This window comes from Blennius ocellaris (genome assembly GCF_963422515.1).
Source record: "Blennius ocellaris genome assembly, chromosome: 18".
Classification (NCBI taxonomy): domain Eukaryota; kingdom Metazoa; phylum Chordata; class Actinopteri; order Blenniiformes; family Blenniidae; genus Blennius; species Blennius ocellaris.
In genome coordinates this window covers 8,727,995-8,747,561 of record NC_137667.1, presented here as the reverse complement: position 1 = coordinate 8,747,561, position 19,567 = coordinate 8,727,995, and the positions used below count along the sequence as shown (strand labels likewise).

At 41.4% G+C, this 19,567-nt stretch overlaps 2 protein-coding genes across 2 annotated transcripts in view; both read left to right on the top strand.

The window, feature by feature from the left end:
• Positions 1-6: 6 nt before the first annotated feature.
• Positions 7-6,562, top strand: dtl (denticleless E3 ubiquitin protein ligase homolog; the record flags this gene model as incomplete). Its single annotated transcript, XM_080514010.1, has 15 exons — positions 7-58; positions 788-925; positions 1,005-1,097; positions 1,185-1,246; positions 1,353-1,473; positions 1,569-1,634; positions 1,746-1,861; positions 2,322-2,395; positions 2,502-2,608; positions 2,700-2,804; positions 3,597-3,709; positions 3,814-3,903; positions 4,612-4,735; positions 5,346-5,986; positions 6,497-6,562. 15 exons carry the CDS (start codon positions 7-9, stop codon positions 6,560-6,562), a joined length of 1,968 nt encoding a protein of 655 aa, XP_080370136.1.
• Positions 6,563-8,614: 2,052 nt separating this feature from the next.
• ppp2r5a (protein phosphatase 2, regulatory subunit B', alpha isoform) overlaps positions 8,615-19,567 on the top strand; it is a 46,435-nt gene continuing 35,482 nt past the window's right edge. Inside the window, exon 1 of the mRNA XM_080514407.1 lies at positions 8,615-9,613. Within this exon, the coding sequence (XP_080370533.1) occupies positions 9,466-9,613 (148 nt within the window). The 5' untranslated portion in view covers positions 8,615-9,465. The remainder of the gene's footprint in view (positions 9,614-19,567) is intronic.

Genomic DNA, 19,567 nt, shown 5'->3' with positions numbered 1-19,567 from the left:
GCAGGGATGCTTTTCCGCTCCATAATCGACAGAGGAGTGGGCAGACGGAGGCAAAACGGTGAGAAAACTGCTTTGTATTAAATATTTTCTCTGCTGAGGGCAGACGTCTGCAGCTGCTGGTGGTTGATTTGAGCGTGTTCGCTTAACTCATTTTATTATAATCACCTGAAGCTCTTACAGTTACAGTTTCAACCGTGGGTGACGGCAACGTTCCATTGCAATGCTCCATCTAAGAAGAGGCTGAAAGAGTAGTGGATATTTGTCCTCCATTACAACTACTGTTAGCGTGCTTCATCGACTTTACTCTGGCTGGAGAATTCTCAAAGTTAGACATTGATAACTCCTCATTGTCATTAGCTGGCCTCATTGTCAATCTATTTGCAGCATTATTGATTAAAGCATGCGGATCTAATGCAACATTATCTGTTAAATAATTTAATTCATTGGCTACCAAACTGCAGATAATCAGTTAATGTAAAAAAAACTTGGTTTGCTCAGTAACCACTTATGATGATCTAAGTAGATTACATGTTTAAGGAGTTGTACTTGAGTATGATTACAATTATGTACTTGTTTTTTTTTTACAATTACCTAAAAAAATAAAAACACAATTACAATAATGTATTCCTAATTTGTTACTCCCACTTCTGTGAATCAGCTCATTTTAGAGATGAAAATGGCAATGTACGAAGACGTAACCGATAAAATATCACAAATGTGATGTAAATCAGTCCGTCATAAATTGTGTTACTGAATCTTCTGCTGTCTTCACGTATGATGTTTGCAGCCCGCCCTGCAGATCCACCCTCCACATACCCTCTGAGCTCTCTCCTGGAAGGTTACAAGTGCGTCCGACACGATGAACACATCTCCTATGGGAACCTGGGCGACTCTGTGCCACCATTTGGATTAGCCTTCTCCTCTGGTAGTACTTTTTTTTTAATCAGCTGAAAGTAGTAAGAAGCTGTAATATCTGTGTTTAATTGCCGTTTCCATGTTTTCAGTTGGGAACTTGCAGAATGTGCTGGCAGTGGCCAATGAGGAGGGGATCGTTCGGATATACAACACAGAGAGCCGCGAGCAGCCACTTCTGAAAGGTAATTGAGGGGGGTGTGTGATTTGGAAATTCACAGGAGTGTGTTGTATCATTGCAAAGTGTCTAATTATGTGTGTGAACATTGCAGAGTGGTTAGCTCACGAGAATGCAGTGTTTGACATTGCCTGGGTACCGGGGGAGTCTCAGCTGGTGAGTCCACTTTTTAGGTTTTTTTTTAGATCATCGGGATGCATCTATCAAGCAGATTTTCCTTTCTTTTGGGGCCCCATCTTCTGATCTTTGTGTTTTCCTTCAGGTGACTGCTGCAGGTGACCAGATGGCCCGCCTTTGGGATGTGAAGTCTGGGGACCTGCTCGGCAGCTTCAAGGGCCACCTCTGCAGCCTCAAGTCTGTGGCGTTCGCTCCAAATGAGAAAGGTACACATCACGTCGAGGTGTGGGCCACAGGTTTACCAGCTGGATGTTTGATTTGTTGATTTTATTTTTATTTTTTTTCTTCTTCTGTAATTCAGCCGTGTTCTGCACCGGGGCAAGAGACGGAAACATTATGGTCTGGGACACCAGGTGCAGCAAAAAAGGTAGAGAAAGACTTCAGCTTCTTTTAAATTGAGTTGTAAAGCTTTGTGTGTTTTACAGATTTCTCCCCCACAGTTATTAACCTGCTCATATGTCAACATTTGTCTTCTTAGACGGTTACTACAGACAAGTGAAGCAGATCAGCGGCGCTCACAACCGATCGGAAGCAAACATCCCCTCCAGGATGAAAAAGAAGCGGGGCAGCATGCGCGGCATGGCTCCCAGCGTGGTGAGTTTCCTCAGAACCTTTTTTTTTGTGACAAACTGTTGATCTCCATTGTTATAGCTTGTAAAAGTAACAAATGTTTATTTGTCTTCAGTAGTTTGTAATAACCGGACAGTTACAAAAGACATGCTTTAATATTCCCACAGTTCATCCAGCAGGACAGTGACTTTTCTGGGAGGATGTAATAACATTTGTTGTCAAGCTTTTTCCAAACTAAACCCTTGACAATCCTGTGATCTGCTACACATCTATTGCATGGTTTTCCTATTTTAACCTCAAATATTCCTCCTTCAGTTCTATATTTAGTTTTTGGAAAATTTGGACAAGGGTGTTTGTCTTCTCTGTATACCTGAAATGATCCCACCTGGAAACCTGGCCAATCTCGCATCATATGGAGGAAATATCAAACTCATACTCGCCACCTGTGGAATAAATGACGTTTCTGTGTTGGATCTTTTTGCAGGACAGCCAGCAGAGTGTCACAGTCGTCCTGTTTCGGGACGAGCACACGCTCATCTCCTCCGGAGCAGTCGATGGGTACAAGCACACTCCAACTTGCCAGATCATCAGAATGAAACAACTTGAAAAGCCAGGAAACTATATAGTCATTTAAATTGTTTTTGTTTGTTTTTTTTTTAATTAGCGTAATTAAGATGTGGGACCTGAGGAAGAACTACACTGCGTTCTGTCAAGATCCTGTGCCTTTGCAGACGTACCCATACCCCGGCTCCTGCATGCGCACCAGACTGGGTTAGTCTTCTTCTCCACTGCCGACGTCGTGAACATTAGATAAACAAATAACAACAAAACATGCTGACTGAGCAGTTTCTGTGCGTTTCAGGTTACTCCGGACTTGTTCTGGACTCCTCCAGGTCTAACGTCATGTGCAACTGCACAGACGACAACATATACATGTTCAACGTTTGTGGGATCAGATCAACTCCGGGTAAAGTAACACTCATTTCACACTAGATGGCGCTCATGTCTAATGTCCTGTGCTTTAACTTACACATAGAGCTTATACACACATTAAGATGTAAATGGTGAGACTTAAGCATCAGAACAAAGTTAAATTGTGTGTTAATATAACATAACCTATAGTTTTGATATAAATGGCAAAAGCTCATATGAAAATATTCAAATAGGCTTTTATACTGCTGTGTCTGATTATTTCATTACAAGTCTATACATGCAAGATTATATTCAATTGTCCAAATGATCCTGTTTGTCTGGTTGATGTTTTGCTGTAGTTGTACTTTTCATTCAAGCTTTTTTTTTTTTTTTAAGATCTATAATAAAATATCAGCAGCTCTTTAACTGTAAAAGTGTAAATCGTTTTAATAAAAATAAAAGTAATAGTGAAACTACTCATGAAAGTTTAGAAACTGTGTTGACTTTCTGCGAAAAGTAAAAGATGTTTTTGCAGCTTCAGACACATTCAAATTGGTGAATAAAAAGGTTGCAGACCCCTGAAGACAACAGGGTGTCGGGAATAAAAAGAAGAAATGCTGACACATGTTTATGAATGGGTTTTAAATTCTTGACGTTTTATTTTCGGTGTCCCAAAAAGCAATCGGATTGAAAATGGCCTTTTGAGATGCCTTTTCACACACGTCGTCACTGGAATATTGACAATATTTAATATTGTCAATATTCCAGCGATGAAGTGCATTCCGGTTTATTTGGCGTCAGACTGACCCGTGCATTCTCATTAATAGTCCCCTGTTTGTGTCCACAGTGTCGGTGTTCAGCGGTCACCAAAACTCCTCGTTCTATGTCAAGTCCTCGCTCAGCCCGGATGACCAGTTCTTGGCCAGCGGCTCCAGCGACAACAACACATACATCTGGAAGGTGAACTCCCACTCGTGTCGTTAGATCTGGTTCTAACAGAAGTATCCTGATTTAGCTTCGCTGTATGATGGCCAGAAGATTCACTAACTTTTTGTCCATTGCAGATCTCTGATCCTCAACGTGCCCCTGTGATTCTGCAAGGCCACAGTGAAGAGGTGACGTCTGTCGCCTGGTGTCCCTCGGACTTCACAAAGGTAAAACCAGGACTGTTTCCCTCCTGATTATGGGCTTTGTAGTCCTTTCGCATTGCCATGATGGGTTGTAATCCTCACTGTTGTGAGTGGATATAGTTTTCCTTTGTGATGCAACCCCTCATGACATCACACTTTGTAATAGTACATGTTAACTCACACGTATATATAAATCTCATTATAATTGTGAAACTAGACATCAGTGATTAGTCCCATCAGTTTGTATAAGCTGGTAAATATAGTGGGTTTCGTTTTTTTTCTTTGAGCCAAGGTTTCTCTGTGGGACTTCCTGAGTTCGGTCTGGTCTTCCCACAACCATGTCACAGTCATTATCTGCAATTACATGGACCAGGAGTAGTCTGATTAACAACAGATCTGATTTAAATTGCATCATGTGAACACTTGTTTCTGAATAGATTGGATCCTATCTGAATGACATTAGGATCAGATCCGTGGCGTTGACTCTGGATACAATTGTTTCCCACTATTGGAGCTTTATTTATGTGACCCAACAATGCCTCAATGCTTTTTTTGGGGGGGGCATCTGCAAAACAGAATTGGTATCTGCATCTTTAATGTTCACCATTCAGAAGTTGGGAGGAGCCTGACCTTATTGTTTTAATACTTCACCTACATTTGAGTATTTTTTTTTTCTTTTGCTGACGAGGTTTCCGATGAGTCTGTTCAGTCCTCTCTGCTCTCTGTTGACAGATTGCTTCCTGCTCTGATGACCACACTGTGCGGATCTGGAGGCTTCACCGGGAAGCGGATGGCGCTCCATCATCAGTGGGAGAGGCTAACCTTGTTGGCTGGGCTCGTCCTGCGTCTGTCTCAAGTGAGTATCTAATAGGATGAAGTATTAATCCTCTGTTTTTACAAGATTGGAGCGTATTCCAGCTGTCAGTAGCAAGTATTGGTTAGAAAAGAAAGTCACATTTTGTTGACATCTTAGCCTGTAATGCCCCGCGAGACATGAACTGCATTTTTTTTTTTTTAAATGGTGAATTATCTTGAAGATAATACACGCACAGGCTTGGGTTTCAGTGTCCTGCCAGGATATTTTGAAAATGAAACTTATAATATCAGCACAAATCCACTGGATTTATTTTGATATCATAGAAATGAAAATTGAACAAAGAGTGTTTTTGGACACTATTCTACCGGCACTGTCATCTCATTGGACATCCCAAAGCAAGTGCATCTATTCTTTAACATGTCTTTCAAATGTTGTATAATAATACATTAACATATTCAAAAGTGATATATTTAAGTATAGTCATTATATTGGAACTGTAAGTGTGTCCAGGTGTTTCTATAAAATTTCCGGGTGGGAGAGGAGTGAATATTGGTATTGGTTCAGGCTGGAGGGCAAAATATAAAAAAAGCAAAGACACCATTGTGTTATTTATTGTGTGGACTAATGTTGTATTGCACTGCTTCTTCAGGGCCTCCGGTCCGAGCTGAGTCCACCCCGGCCAAGGACCAGAGGAAAGAGAGTCTTGGGGTTCTCACCTCCCCTCAGGCCGCCTCCTGCGCCCCCAGTGGAGCCGCCCTGCCTCTACCCACCAGCACTTCGTCACCGCTCCAGTCTCAGAAGGCCAAGTCGGCCGTCGTCCGTCAGAGCACGCCGACTTCCATCAAACAGTGGTTATCTCCAGGCCACGGGTCCCCGTCTCGGGACAGCCCCCCGTCCCGCCGGGTCCTCAGCCCGCGTCCCCAGAGCCCCGCCAGCACCGCCTCTTCTCCCACGGAGCGCCGGGTGAAACGTCGGCTGGAAACCGGGGACGCGTCGCCGCCGAGCTGCGAGGGAGCGAAGCAGTGCAGCTGCGTCGCCGAGCTCTACCCCTCCGCCAAGAGGAGCCGGGCCCACTCTGGGGTCTGTGGCCCCCCTAGGGAGAGCTCGGGGCAAACGGACTCTGAGGACGGCAACACACCGTCCTCGTCAACACAGACTGACAAAGAGAACTGCTCTCCCAGAACCATCAACTGGCTGTCGGTGATGAGCCAGAAGATGAAGAAAGGTCAAGGAAGCCCCAGAAGTCCCAGAACCTCCAAGAAACAGGAGGTGAAGAGCCCGGCGTCAACGGTGAGTTAAAGTTATTGACTTTTTACGGATACATCTGCATTTCCCTGTTACCATTAATTAATCCACATGCAAAGACAAGTATCTGGTGTCTGCACTTCCTCGTCTTTACAAACTTTGAATGAGTATATTCTGTACTATTCTGACCAAAGTCATTGCTAATGGTTGCATGATAACATGTTGAACTTGAATGCTCAATGCATGAAAACATGATGTATTATTTGTCTGTGTATTATAGCAGTACATTTCTACCACCGTAAATCAGATGCAGCCAAATACCTTAAAGTGGAATTTCTGAGTACCTTTGCACTAGACAACATTTCAGAACCTCTACTTTATAACTCTGATATACTTTTAAAACATTTTCTACACAAGTGTCTCGAAGTGCAATAAAAGTATTTGAGAATTTTTTACCAACTCTGATTTATGTCTCTCCTTTGCTATGCTGTCTTATTCATGTAGTTATTAAGACGGAATGCTACAACTGACTGTTATTTTTCTTCTTCCCCACAGAATGTCCTCTCGCCTCAAAGCATGAAGAAGATCTCCATGTACTTCACCAAAAAACTTCAAGAGTAAAACATAAAACACTCCCTTCAAGACACTTTATTTCCATAGTTGGATATTTTTAGGGAGAAGCTCAGACAAATTCCAGATTTATAAGCCGCAAGAACATTCGCAAAAATGTCAACGTGATACTGCAGTTTGATGTTCAGAAGCAGGTTTTTTTTTTTAATTGGCTTTTTTTTCCCGCGTTTTCTTCCTGTGCAGACTTTCTGATTGATTATTAAAAGTTTGTTTAATCCTCCCCTTTGCCCTGATCTGACCATTTTAAGAGGCCCTCTAGTATTTAATACAAGATGCTCTTTTAATGAAATATGTTCAGCCGGTTGAAGCGGTGAATAGCCTCACTGTAAATAAAGAAAAGTACTAACAGGACTGTACATTTTAAAGTCTGTATTTGCTTGTTTTAGAACATTGAATAAGAGCCAGTCGGCAGTGACTCCTGCCACATATTGATAACAAATGCTGCAGTTCTGCATTTTTTAGGGGGTTTTTTTCCAACAGTTTTCATCATCAGTTAAAAAGGTGTTGATGTCCATCCGTTTCCGAGCAAATACTGAAAGTTGTTAATTTTGTACAAAAAAAAAGCCCATCAGAATTGGGTTATTTGTATTTAATCGATGCAAAAAGTTTAATAAATTTTGAATGTTTTCAAGATGTCATTGAAATGCTTTTACATACATCTTCTACACCGCTCCATTCACCTCAGACTGACTGGGTGACTGGATTATTTCAACCCTTCAGAATTTTACATTTAAGTCATGAAAGCATTAAATTCAATGTCTGAGATCATTGAAATCTTTCACTAGAATTAATGTTTTTCCTCCCTTTTTTTCAACAAGATCCCAAGCATCAAGTAATTCCTCAGACAAATATTTCATAAAAGCAACACTGATGAAGATAAAAAAAAAAAAAAAAGGTTTTATCTTCAGCTTGAAGAAGAAAAGAATTTACTGCAGACATGGTTTGTATTGTTCAGGGATGTCAGTGGACACAAACCATTTCACAATTCCAATGAAAAATGACTTCAGTCGGAGCATAAAACCAATTTTAAATGAAACCTTTAAAGAAAACTTATTTTTTTAATCTCTTTGTTAAAAAAATACATGTTTTGAGGGTGGATTTTTACAGTTTGGTAGTTTACATTGAACTTAGGCGTTCTAGATTGTAAATACATATTTTGAATAAAACACAAAAGGACAAATACCACTATAGGGCACTCACTGAAATGCTTGGAAATATTTTTCTCATTAAAGTGACTTCAATTTCAGAATTGTGATTTTTTTTTCTCCCCTTCAGAATTGCGACCCACATTTGAAAATGTCTTTATTTGGAAAGCCACGATTTTTGCTACATATCACCAATTATTATTATTTATTTAAGTTTATTTGAGGCATGTGGGAACATCATTCAAATACGAAGGGAAGCATGGCAGTAAAACTTCCACACCTCCTCTAACCATTTCATAAACTTGAAGGTAAGCTCACACAGCACAATTACTACTACCGGTAAATGGAGTCGGATGTAATCAGTTTTACATGCTGATTACATTTGGTCCAGTTTTGAGGGAATAGGATTGTAACACGTCTCATATTTCTATCTTAAATCTCAGGGGTCAAACTTTTTTCCACACAGTTGGGACTTTTTTTCTGTCCTGATTGTGATTTTGTGTGTATTTTGACTTTTCTTTTCATAATTCTTTCTTTAATCAAATAAGTCTGATTGTTTAGAGATCTTTCAGACTCTTTTTCTTTTGACTTGATTTCCTTAGGTTTCATTTTTTTTAAAGTATTATTATTATCATTATTATTATTATCTAATAGAATAAGAAGTCAGGCTGAGAAACATCTTCCTCCTGTCAATCAAGTGCACAACGTCACAGTTTGTTTTCGCACGTCACAGGTTCGGCCCCCGCATTTCTCTGCGTAATGATTGGCTGAAAAAGTTTTCCACACTCCTGAATCCCGGCCGTTGATTGGCTGCCGGGCCCGTCAGTCACTGACGTACCCCTGTCAGCGCTCGGCAGGCAGCGAACCGCTCTCAGACCGACACACTCGGACAGAGCGCCCGCCTGCTCTGCACGACGTCCAGCAGTTTGTTATCTTGCCGAGGACTCTGTCCCTCTGGAGGCCGTGAAGACGACGGTGTGTCCCTGGATTCAGCTGACGATGCACCCGCGACACGGGTCGCTCTAGCACGGCTAACTTTTTGAGCTATATGAGTAGACAAACGAAGCCCAACTTCCATCGATCGCAGGGAGTTTTTTTTTCCCTTTTCTTTTTTCCTGATTCACTCAACGGAAGTGCAACTCGGACGAAAACCGACGTTTAAAGAAGCGGAGTTCGCCTTTTATCAGAATACAACGCGAATTTAATGGGGCTAGTAGCTTTTGCAACTTTTCTCCCTCGACACTGGCGCATATTGTCGTAGCAGCTACATGTTAACGGCTAGGTTTAGCAGGCTAGCTACATGCTACAAGCTGTCAGCCTGCGTTCACATCCACCTAACTTTTTAACGACAATGTCTTTTGTAGGTTGTGCAACAAGTAGACCTTCTGCAATCGCAAGGAAGCATCTAAACCCTGCAGATCTTTAGAAACGTGTTTTTTTTTAATCACATGTCGGGGCGGTGTCGTGAGCGCTAGTTTGTGTGTGTGTGTGGTTCTTTTTTTTAAATAAAAAGAGTGAACCCATTGAAAAAGACACATTAATAATGCTTTATCTGCATATAGTCTAACACATATGAACACAGCCATGTCGGATCATGTTAACCGGAGATTCAGCACTTTGCTCCACAATCTGATGCTGATGTGAAACGGTGGGGGGAAAAAAACAAAAAACAAGAAGAGGAAACCGTGCAGTTTGACCCACAGGGGATACAGTAGCTTGTCTGGAGCCCTCATCAGTTTGTGCACCAAGATGTCGGCCATCTCCGCATCCGAGAAAGTGGACGGGTTCACGAGGAAGTCCATGAGGAAGGCGCAGAAGCAGAGGAAATCCCAGGGCTCGTCTCAGTACCGCACGCAGAGCGCCCCGGTGGAGCTCTCGCCGCTGCCGCAGCTCAAAGGTACGGTAAGAGGATGAAGGGGTCTGCTGGCTTAAAATAGTCCCGCCTGTCATCACCTGAGAGTGGTGTGTTTATCACAGTTGAAAGCTGTCCGTTTACGGATTGCAGATCGCCACTTTTTTTTTTTTTTAATAAACCTCAGCCTGGTAGGGCAACGGCAGTCCAGGGAATGAACGACCTCTAATTGTCTCCAGTTGACTGCAAGGCGATTTGGATAGTTGTACTTCTCCAGTGGAGTAAATAGCCAGGTGTCCTATAGTACTTCATGTCCACCGTGGTGTTTATGCAGGGATGCACCTGATGGGCTTAAAAAAAAAAGAAATCTGTCAATTTATTGTCTCATCCAAGTTTGGTCTACAGCTGATCTTGAATCAGTGTCCCTCATAGGGCAGACACAGTGAACTGAACTGCTCACGTCTTGGAACTGTGGGCGAAAACTTGCAGAACAAGGCCATACAGAATGCGTTTTGGTGCTCACATGTTCGATATATACTGTAATTATTCAAATTGATATCAAGAAGTGCATGAAATACCAAGTTCGCATGCTATGCATTTACCCTTTCAACTGTGTTGTACTTTAACGCCTCATTGCTTTGGATTTCAAGTCACAGATTGGCCATGTGTGTGTTTTTGAATTGTTGGAGGAAACCAGATTATCAGGAAGAACATGTAAACTCCACATGGAAAGGCCCTTGATTGGATTTGAACTTTTTTCTATGAGGCTGGATGTGACTTTCTTATCTTAACTCTTCGATATACAACAGAAAATTTTTTTTTGCTCAGGCTTCTTGCTCATTAAGAAACCATGAAATGAAATCATTTGACAGGTAAGAAGAGAAATGTGTCGGAGGAGCAGTGATGGACATGGAGATGATTTGTTTAACAGAGGAGGCAGGAGATGGGGAAGATGGAGGCAGGTAGCTCGCAGTGGTGCGGGCCCTAAAGGGAGCGGTCAAAAGATGAAAACTAAATTCATGTGATAGTAGAGAATAACGCCTGGTGTCTGAAGTGGGATTCAAGAGCTGTCTACTGTTGTTGTTGCCTAACCAGATGTTGGCTTGATAAAACATTCATGTTCTAAAGCTATAGGCAGGTGTAATGTGATGCGACTGATCCAACATGTATCGCCAACAGGAAAGCGTCTGATTGGGTCCAAATTTATTCACCAGCAGAGGAGAACACTTTGAAGCAGAATAGGGGCTCCTGGAAATGATGGATTGACACCCCCCCCCCCCCCCCCCCCCCCACGCCTCTTTGGGTTTAAATGAAGAGGCAAAAGGATCTGAACCAAACTGCATTCATGGATATTTTTTTTTTAAGTAGGAACCCCTCGATTCTCGTTCATTCATAAACTGGTTGCTGAAAAGAACTGATGTTGCTTTGAAGGCTGATGCGCAACAATAAGTGATATAAATCATGTACATTTTTTGCAGAATCCCTGCAGCCCATCGCCACACCTGTCTGTGCTCTGTATTGTATGTCTGTCATGCACAGACGCTTCTACAGAGTATTCTTTAACAAGGTGGGAAATGCCACGTTTGCATGAAGGTGTTTCAGAGGATGCATTATCATTACCATGATGTGTCCTAATAAAAAGACTCCGTTTCACCAAGGCGGAACCAATTGGCCTTGGCTGCTCCAAATGACCAGTATGTTTTTGTTTTGTGTGTCAATGCTGGTAGACACTGTTGATAGTGAAGACGAGTTTGGAGAAAGTTGACAAACGAGTCTGCAGACGTTCTCCGACGGTTCCAATGAAGTGATGTTTTGAAGCCATTTCCTGTGCAAACATGCAGAATGAAAACGCGAGTTGTTTTGCCAGAGGCTGAATTGTTGCAACGCTTAAACAAAAAGGCGTAAAAGAGGCCGAACTCATTTCCATTCATTACCTCAAACTATCCAAATCACCCCGATGCAATCCCGCTAGTGCCACTTGCTCACATTACTCTGGTGCTCTACGCTTTATGAGACAGACCATGAGAACCGCCTTGCAGTTTGTTTTCTACCTAGTTAGTTGTTGTTGTTTTTTTTTTTAATGAGGAAGCCCAGCCTCAGGACTGTGCAGAAGAAAATAGTAGGACACAGCAAAGGCATTGAGTGATATGTGACACCGTGCATGGTTTTCTTGTGGCCACCCGTATTATCCCACACTTTTGTTGTATGTTGATGCATAACTGTGTTTTAGGTACAGACCTGTAGAGTGGCAGGCCTGGGATTGTTGTTGTGCCATGTGAACTTTAGACCTGTTGTAGTAGCTGGGAGTCCCGTAGCTTATAAACATTCGCTCAAATGGAGTTATCTTCAGATGACCTGCACAATCATTTTTGATTCCTTTTGAAAAGCAATAAGAAGCAATGATGAGATTAAAGTCCTTGTCTTTCCTAGAAGTTGTTTTTAACACCATGAACAATACACCTTGTTTTATTTTAGCAGGAACAAACCATTGATTTATGTTGTGAAAAGAATGTTGTTGTTTTTTTTTTCATAGTTAGAATTCTCTCAGGCAGCGCTGCACAATGTTTGTTAAACATGCAATATACATTGCTGTTGTTTGGTATGACACGATTTACAATATATGCTCATACAAAAGGCAATGATTTTTCTTTGCTGATTAAAACTCTTTAGCTGTGAATTTTCAGGACATGTCCTTATGTATTTAATTGTCTCTGTTCAGTCATTATTTTGCATATGCACAATATATATATATTACACTCCGATATGGTAATAATAAGTTGTCATCCTAATTCACATTTTATACAGTACTAAGAGTGTCAATAGAATTATATTTCATATTTTACTTTGAGTATACATAATCACATGTAACTATGGATACATATAGATACGCCTACACACTGTTTACACATACTTCTATTGATCGCTCTCGGTCCAAACTATATAAATCTATATTGCTCTCTTTTCTCCCCTCTGAGTCTCTATTTCCATTTCTATCTCTGCCTAGAAATTTGTTCGCTTGTATCTCATCATTCTCTGTGTATTGTAGACTGTACGTAGGCATACATACACTGCACTCCTATGTCTACACACTAATACACAAATGGATCAGATTGAAGACATTATGCTTGTTCTATAAGGTACAAATTAATGTTGCTCATTTAAAATGAAAGTACTTCTAGATGGGGGAACTGCTCCTTTCACCAATTCTCCAAGAGTTCCTGGCAGAGTAACCGATCCTCATTTATGCTACTAAAGTGACATTGTAGGTGGATTTACATCGTCCAGGCATGTAAGAGAGAGGAATGTAGCAACATTTAAGACTTGACATGTAAATTATTGGACCTCTTTACTATTTTGAATTTAACCCCAGTTTGAACCATTATGTTGTAATTGAATGAGCATAACTACATTAGATACAAGTGTCCCGAGCCAAGTTTGATTCACATGGACTGAATATTGCTTTTCAAGATGTGGTACAAAAGAATGGTCTGTTTCCATTGTATTTTCACTTATATATATATATATAGAAGTGCACTGATATGACAAATCTCTGCAGGATCCTGACTGGATATCTGTCAGCGGTCTCCCGTCTAGCCTGCGGTCAGATCAGATCCTGCTGAGCTCTTCCACTGTGTGCTGAAACACACTGACATTGCATGAAACGATGTAATATGGTATGGAAGTGATCTGCGGTGTGAAATGACCCTCAGTTCACACAGTATTGTAACACGGAGTTGAATATTTGTTCTGTCATATGGCCGTTATTGGCATGAATGTTTTCCGCGTGTGAAACCTCTCTGTCTTACCGTGACCCACGATATTAAAGCAAGAGGTTTTATTAAATGTCATCGCTGGATTTGGCGATTTCACTCCCTTGTTAGTCAGACAAGCCTCAACAATGTTAACAACTGTTGTGAAGGTTAAGGGAATCACGCGGGTGAAGTGAGAGACTTGTCTGGTCAAGTATTAGAAGTTTTCGGCATGATGCAACTTCTTGAATGCTGAAAAACAAACCGTGTCACTTTGTGGATGCCAACAATGACTATTAGTCCACATTACTAAAGGACTGTAGATGAAAGATATTGTGTTGTTGATTATGCAGAAACTCCTCCCTGTCTACTGCCACTGTCCTATATATATTGCTGATTTTTAATAAGTATTTAGAGTTCTCAATATTTGTACTTGATGTCTCTTCCTGTGATTTTTTTGTTTTAATTGGTTTTCAGTTTGCTTCATTTTTTTTCCCTTGAGGGAACTATACAGGATCTATATAGCAATATATCTCTATCTAATGGTCAAAAGACTTCAGCATCAATTTGAAGCATTTGCAAAGGTCTCAATCTACACTATATCTACACTATCTACACACTACACTATCTACATTTTCACACAGTAATGTGTGAAAATGGCTTGAAACAGCTTGTGAGCTATTGCCTTGACAAGGGTGAGGGTGACGGGGAAATTATCCGGCTTTCCTCCACTAAAAGGTGTTTTGTCTGACTGGCTGCTACTGCTGGTTCGAGAGTTGGGAAAATTTCACACTTTATCGTACGTTAATAATTAGTATGCCATAAGTGTTGGACGGGTATGAGGTGCAATTGGACAATTCAGAACGTCGTATACTTTTGACACATGAACCAGGTCATAGAGAAGGTTGAAAGACGTTTCTGTCTCTCCTGATGCTACAATCATATGATGAATCTGCAAGGACTTTACATGGAGCAAAATTGATAGTTGTCAATTGTAGAACATGTTCAGTGATTATAGTCTTGCTAACAGTGTGACGTTAACCTTTCACTGCACCTAAAGTGGAGAGAAAAAACCCCTCGGGGTTCTATTGTAGGCATGAGCTGATATGATTGTGAGCACAGTGTGAGTGGTGATATAGGCTGCACTTATGAGTGATGTCATACTTGTCATATATTAATAAGTAGGTGAGGACATTTTTTTTTACAACCAGCACAAGTTGTGAAATTAAAGTAGTTGCATCTGTAGGTGTTTGTAACGATACACACATAAATAAGAATATCGGATATAGACGTTACCAGTCTGAATTGTGTCTCTTTACACAAACTCTTAAGTTGGATAAAGCATAAGCTACAAAGCCTACAAAATGTGTAGTTATTGATCACCTTGCTTCCTGTCACTGTACGCACACTCATTCTTGGTTACGTTGGGAGACTGTCTAAGAAAAGCCAGCGATGCAGCATGGTGTCTGTCCGCTGTCTTGTGTTTCGGCTGAATCCGTGTGTTTAAAAATTGCTGTTCTGTCACACAGCGTGGTTAGTCTGCACACCGCCTACTCTGTGAAATATATTTTAAGCTACTGCAGTTGACAGAATATTCATTATTGTCCAGTCCGTCACCTGTTCAGAGACATTTGGAGACCTCGCGGTTTTCGGTGAACTGAAACGCGTTGTAATATTTCGAATTCTCACCCATTTGTGCGACAGTGTGTTTGCCACCAAATTCATAAATGGGAAGCTATAAATAACCCCGTCATCCTGCCTTTATTCATACTTTACCTTGAGATGATTATTGAGCTTACTGTGTTTATCTTTTTTTTTGGGACCATCTAATGAGTCGTGCCAGACAATTCAAACAGTACATTAGTCCTTTACATGCCTTGCTATTTATACGTTTCAATGATTAGAATGTTGCGCTTGGTGCTTGAATTTAAGTAAGAGAACTGTGACTGCCAAGATCGTTTATTTATGTGACTTTACACCCAACCAAAACCTGAAAACAAGAGCTCACGGTTAACGTGCAGCTCTTTCATGGGTAAGAGCTAATCATTTTAAGCGCCGTTTTCCAAACTGAGAGCGCATTCCTGCCTCACTTACTGTAAATACGTTACCGCACTTAAAGCGCTGCTGCCGAGTCCTCGTCTAACTAGATCAAGGATGGAAATTTCTGCCGCCAGATTGTTTATGTGCTAAAAGATAGTAGCCAGCAAAGATGCTTCTTTCCCTCCTGCAGTGGAGAGGCTGGAGTGCTTCAAGCTCCTGTTGTGTGATAGACACTGAAAAGATGAGTCATTCGGAGACCAACATTGTTGCCATGGCAGCCAGAAGCCTTGAGAGCAGGCCAGTGAAATGTTTTACTTTCCAAATACAGGCCACTTGGTTTATGTTGGCATTTCTGTCACTGAAGGGACATTTTTTGAGCTGAGTGACCGTTTTGAACTATACCTGAACTTGCAGTTTGGATGGCGTGACGCTTATTGTCCTAAATGGATTATAGCCACAGTCACTGATGCGTTGGGCTTCGCATTGGTTCTAGTTTCTTGTGCTCGCACGGCGTAGGTTATTGGATTTGTTGCCTGAAAGCTTCGTTTCGCTGCTGAAACACTGCCGGGATCATATTCACACTTGCAGTGCTCCCCCCCCCCCCCCCCCCCCAACAATAGTGTGGACCAACGTATCAAATGATGCGTTGTTTTTGGTTTGATTCACGTTTTGTTATCGTGCTCCAAACGGTGGTGTAACCGGTGTAACGTCGTGTCTTAAAACCGCTGAGGCGGCACCGTGCCTACACTTCCTTTTGTAGCGGCTCGTTTTTGTACAAACTTCAGAGTGTGCGAGACAGTTGTGCTCTCTCTGGAGCAGTTGCTTTCACAACACACAGCACAATTCTGGGTGATGTGTTTTCATCGTGGCCTTGTTTTGCAGAGGAACAGAAATCTTTATTTGCTCCTGCATTCAAGGATAACTTGAGGGAGTCTTCTATCATGTAGTCACACCAGACCTACAAGCCGATGGTATGTAGATTTCCAAAAAAGGTGACATGCAAGATCACGTCCTCTTCATTTCTTAAGAGTCCCAGAGCACAATGCATGAAGAAATAACATGAAAATGGCCAAAATGGCACAATATGAGGCATTAAAAAAAAAAAAAAGACAAATGTGGAAGTGGTTCTGACCCCGTTAACTAAATTGCGATATGTACCTTTGTCTTTTCTTCTTCACATATTCCATAATTGTTTAAATGAGTTCTACATCAGCAACATTTCTGCTCAGATACAAAACTACATTATTGGATCTTAGGGTGTCATGCGAATGTCACCTTGAGCTGTTTCCTTCATGCAGAGATAAAGGGGAGCTACAGAGGTTTGGGAAGATCAACAAATGTCAACAGACTTATCAGACTTCACACAGCTTCCTCTGGAGCCTTGGACGGCTTTTTACACGTGTAATAACTCCTCAAACATGTTCTTACAAAGTCTGATATTTAAAAATTGATGTCCCTCCTCTTTCGCCCACCTTTTGGCTCCGATGCCTTTGTTTTTTTATTGCACAGTCGGAAAAAAAAAAATAGCACAAAACGGCATAGTGCATTCATTTATCATTACGGTGCTTAATCACTAACTACCACACTTGATCTAACAAGATGAACCGTGCTTGTGTTGCTCCATTTCCGTCTTCGGACTCTCAAACTGGGCCACAAACTGACTGCTGTGTTTTCCAGCTACACCAGCAGACTCCTCCTAAATTTAAGTTTGAGGCGTGAATATTAATGAGGGTTATTGGTGACTGACTTCTGGATGCATCAAAATGTTTTTACCATGACGTATGATGTGAAGTAGCCGGCCCTGATTGAACTCTTATCTTTAACCCTGCTTGGTTTTGTACATTTTTTTCAGCCATCCATCTAACTTATCTTCTTTTCTGCAGCCAATCCAAGCTGACAAAGGCAGGGTACAGCCCAGATAGGTCTCCACTTCATTAAAGCAGTTGACACAAAGAGACAGACAACTACACACACAGGTTCATGCCTACAGGGCAATTTAGAGTTGCCAATTAACCTCGAGCACTATTTTTTTTCAACTATGAGAGACTGGTTGGTAGGGCTGGCCAAAAAAAATGGATTTAATTGACTTTATAGCTAAAAAATATTTTTATTTGACAAGTTTGACTTTTTTTTCTCCCCACAGTTGTTTTTTTTTTGGAAGGGGGCATTTTCGCGTCTCGTTCTCCTATTCCTTGTGGGCTTCCGCAGTTCCTGTTGCACTTTTGCTTAAACCTGGGTAATAGCTTGAATTTGTTGAATGACAGAGCCTCATTTACTTGCTTAAAAAATCACATACTTAAAAAAAATATATATTTTTTTTAGGCCAAATCGGCCAGCCTGTGCCAAACCACAGAAGCAACATTTCCATGTATAATTCTTCACTTTCAGTCTCAACTGTTATGGTGTTATTTAGCTGGCGCATGAAGAAAATGTATATTTCCTCACTTAACGTGCTGGCACAGTTGATTTGAAGCCACCACATTTAATATTGTTTCACCACTGTGACAATTCTTTGACACATTCTCTTATAATGAACACAAATGATTGAAAGCATATACATATATCCATTCAATCAAATTGAAGCCCATCTTTACATCTTTCACTTTAGGTTTTACTGCTTTTCTCTGCTTTATGTCGTACCACGAACATTCTAAATAATCATTTTCAAAACAATGTTGAAATGAATGCTTTCAGGGGTTTTCTGGTCAATCCTTTCCCATAAATGTATCGAGTAGAAAGTCTTTTAGTTGGCAGTGGAAGTTTTTAGATTTTAGATTGCTTTGAGAACAGCAGCCTTCAAAAAACAGTTCATCAGCGAGTGCTCATGAAAACCATGGCTTATCGATCCACAAGTGTGTTCCCCACACACAGACTGTTTCCATCTGGTCTGCCAGCAGATAATCAATAAATAATTTTCTGGGAAACAACGGGACAGATCTTTGCCGGATGCGTCGTGTTTTTGTGTGTGTTTCTGTTCCCGTGTCTGATGTTGTCATGTCATAATTGTGGCCCGTGGCAGGTTAGGGGTAGACGGGACTTGCTTCACTTTTATTTTGTGTTGAGTCTTTGAGATGAAGCCATTTTCTGCCGAATATTTGATCATTTTTTAGACTAAATGTTTCTATGTAGCTTTTTTTTGGGCAACATTTACCATTGCATCTTGGTCCAATCACCAGCCAAACAACTTACGATTCCAAACCGTTGTCTTGAAAATATTATTTACGCACAGTCTGTTTGGGTACATATATCAAATTATATTGTGTGTCAAGCACTGCTAGTAGCAGCCATTGTTGTTTCTTGCTGGTTAAAATCGAAATGTTTGAGTTTAATGACTGCATGATGGTTAAGCAGCATTTTATATGGATAAACCAATAATTGGTTTGTACTACTCGTACGGTATTTCCGTGGCTGACTCGCTAGGAGCATACATTTATGAGTCGGTTAGTTAGAGTAAGTTAATTCCAACAGTTTTTCGTCTCCCTTTCCTGAAGGATTTCCAGTAGCTATTAAAATGTTTGCCGTGTGATTGAAATGGATTCAAACAATCCGGTTACAGGAGTCGCTTCATTTTGTTCTCTCTCTGTGGGCTCCCAAATAACCAGCCAGTCCTCGCAGGTGGAGCTCCTCGCAGCTCTCAGCAAAGAGTAATTAATTATAGCCGTAAACGGTCGACATCAAATCTCCCAGCATGGCAGCAGTGCTCCACGCTGACTCCTTCTGGACCGCCACTGCCATCCTCAGTGACCTTAACGGAGCCATAAAACACAGCTCGGCTCATTGAAAAAGTGTCTCGTTTCTTTTACGCCATCTTCAACTCTCCCTCTCCCGCACCTGCTATCCATCCACCTTGTGGGCGCTCTCCATTTTCCTCTAATATGAGCGTCTCCGCTGTGCTGGCAGCTTTAAAAAAAAAAAAGAGGGATAGTGTGAACGCGCCCTGATGGGACCATTTGAGATTGATGAGGCAGTGACGTGCAGGCAGACCTTGACGTGTTGAAATGTACTAGCCGAGGCAGAAATAGGAATGTACTGGGTATCTGGGCCTCTCTCTCACACACACACATACACACACACACGCACACACATACACACGGCCCTGACCTCCTTTGGCCGGATCATCTTTTCTCAGTGAGTGTAGCACATGCTTGAATTTCAGAGTAACCCACAGAGGTAGTACAACTGTGACGGGCTGATGTACTCTTACAGTACC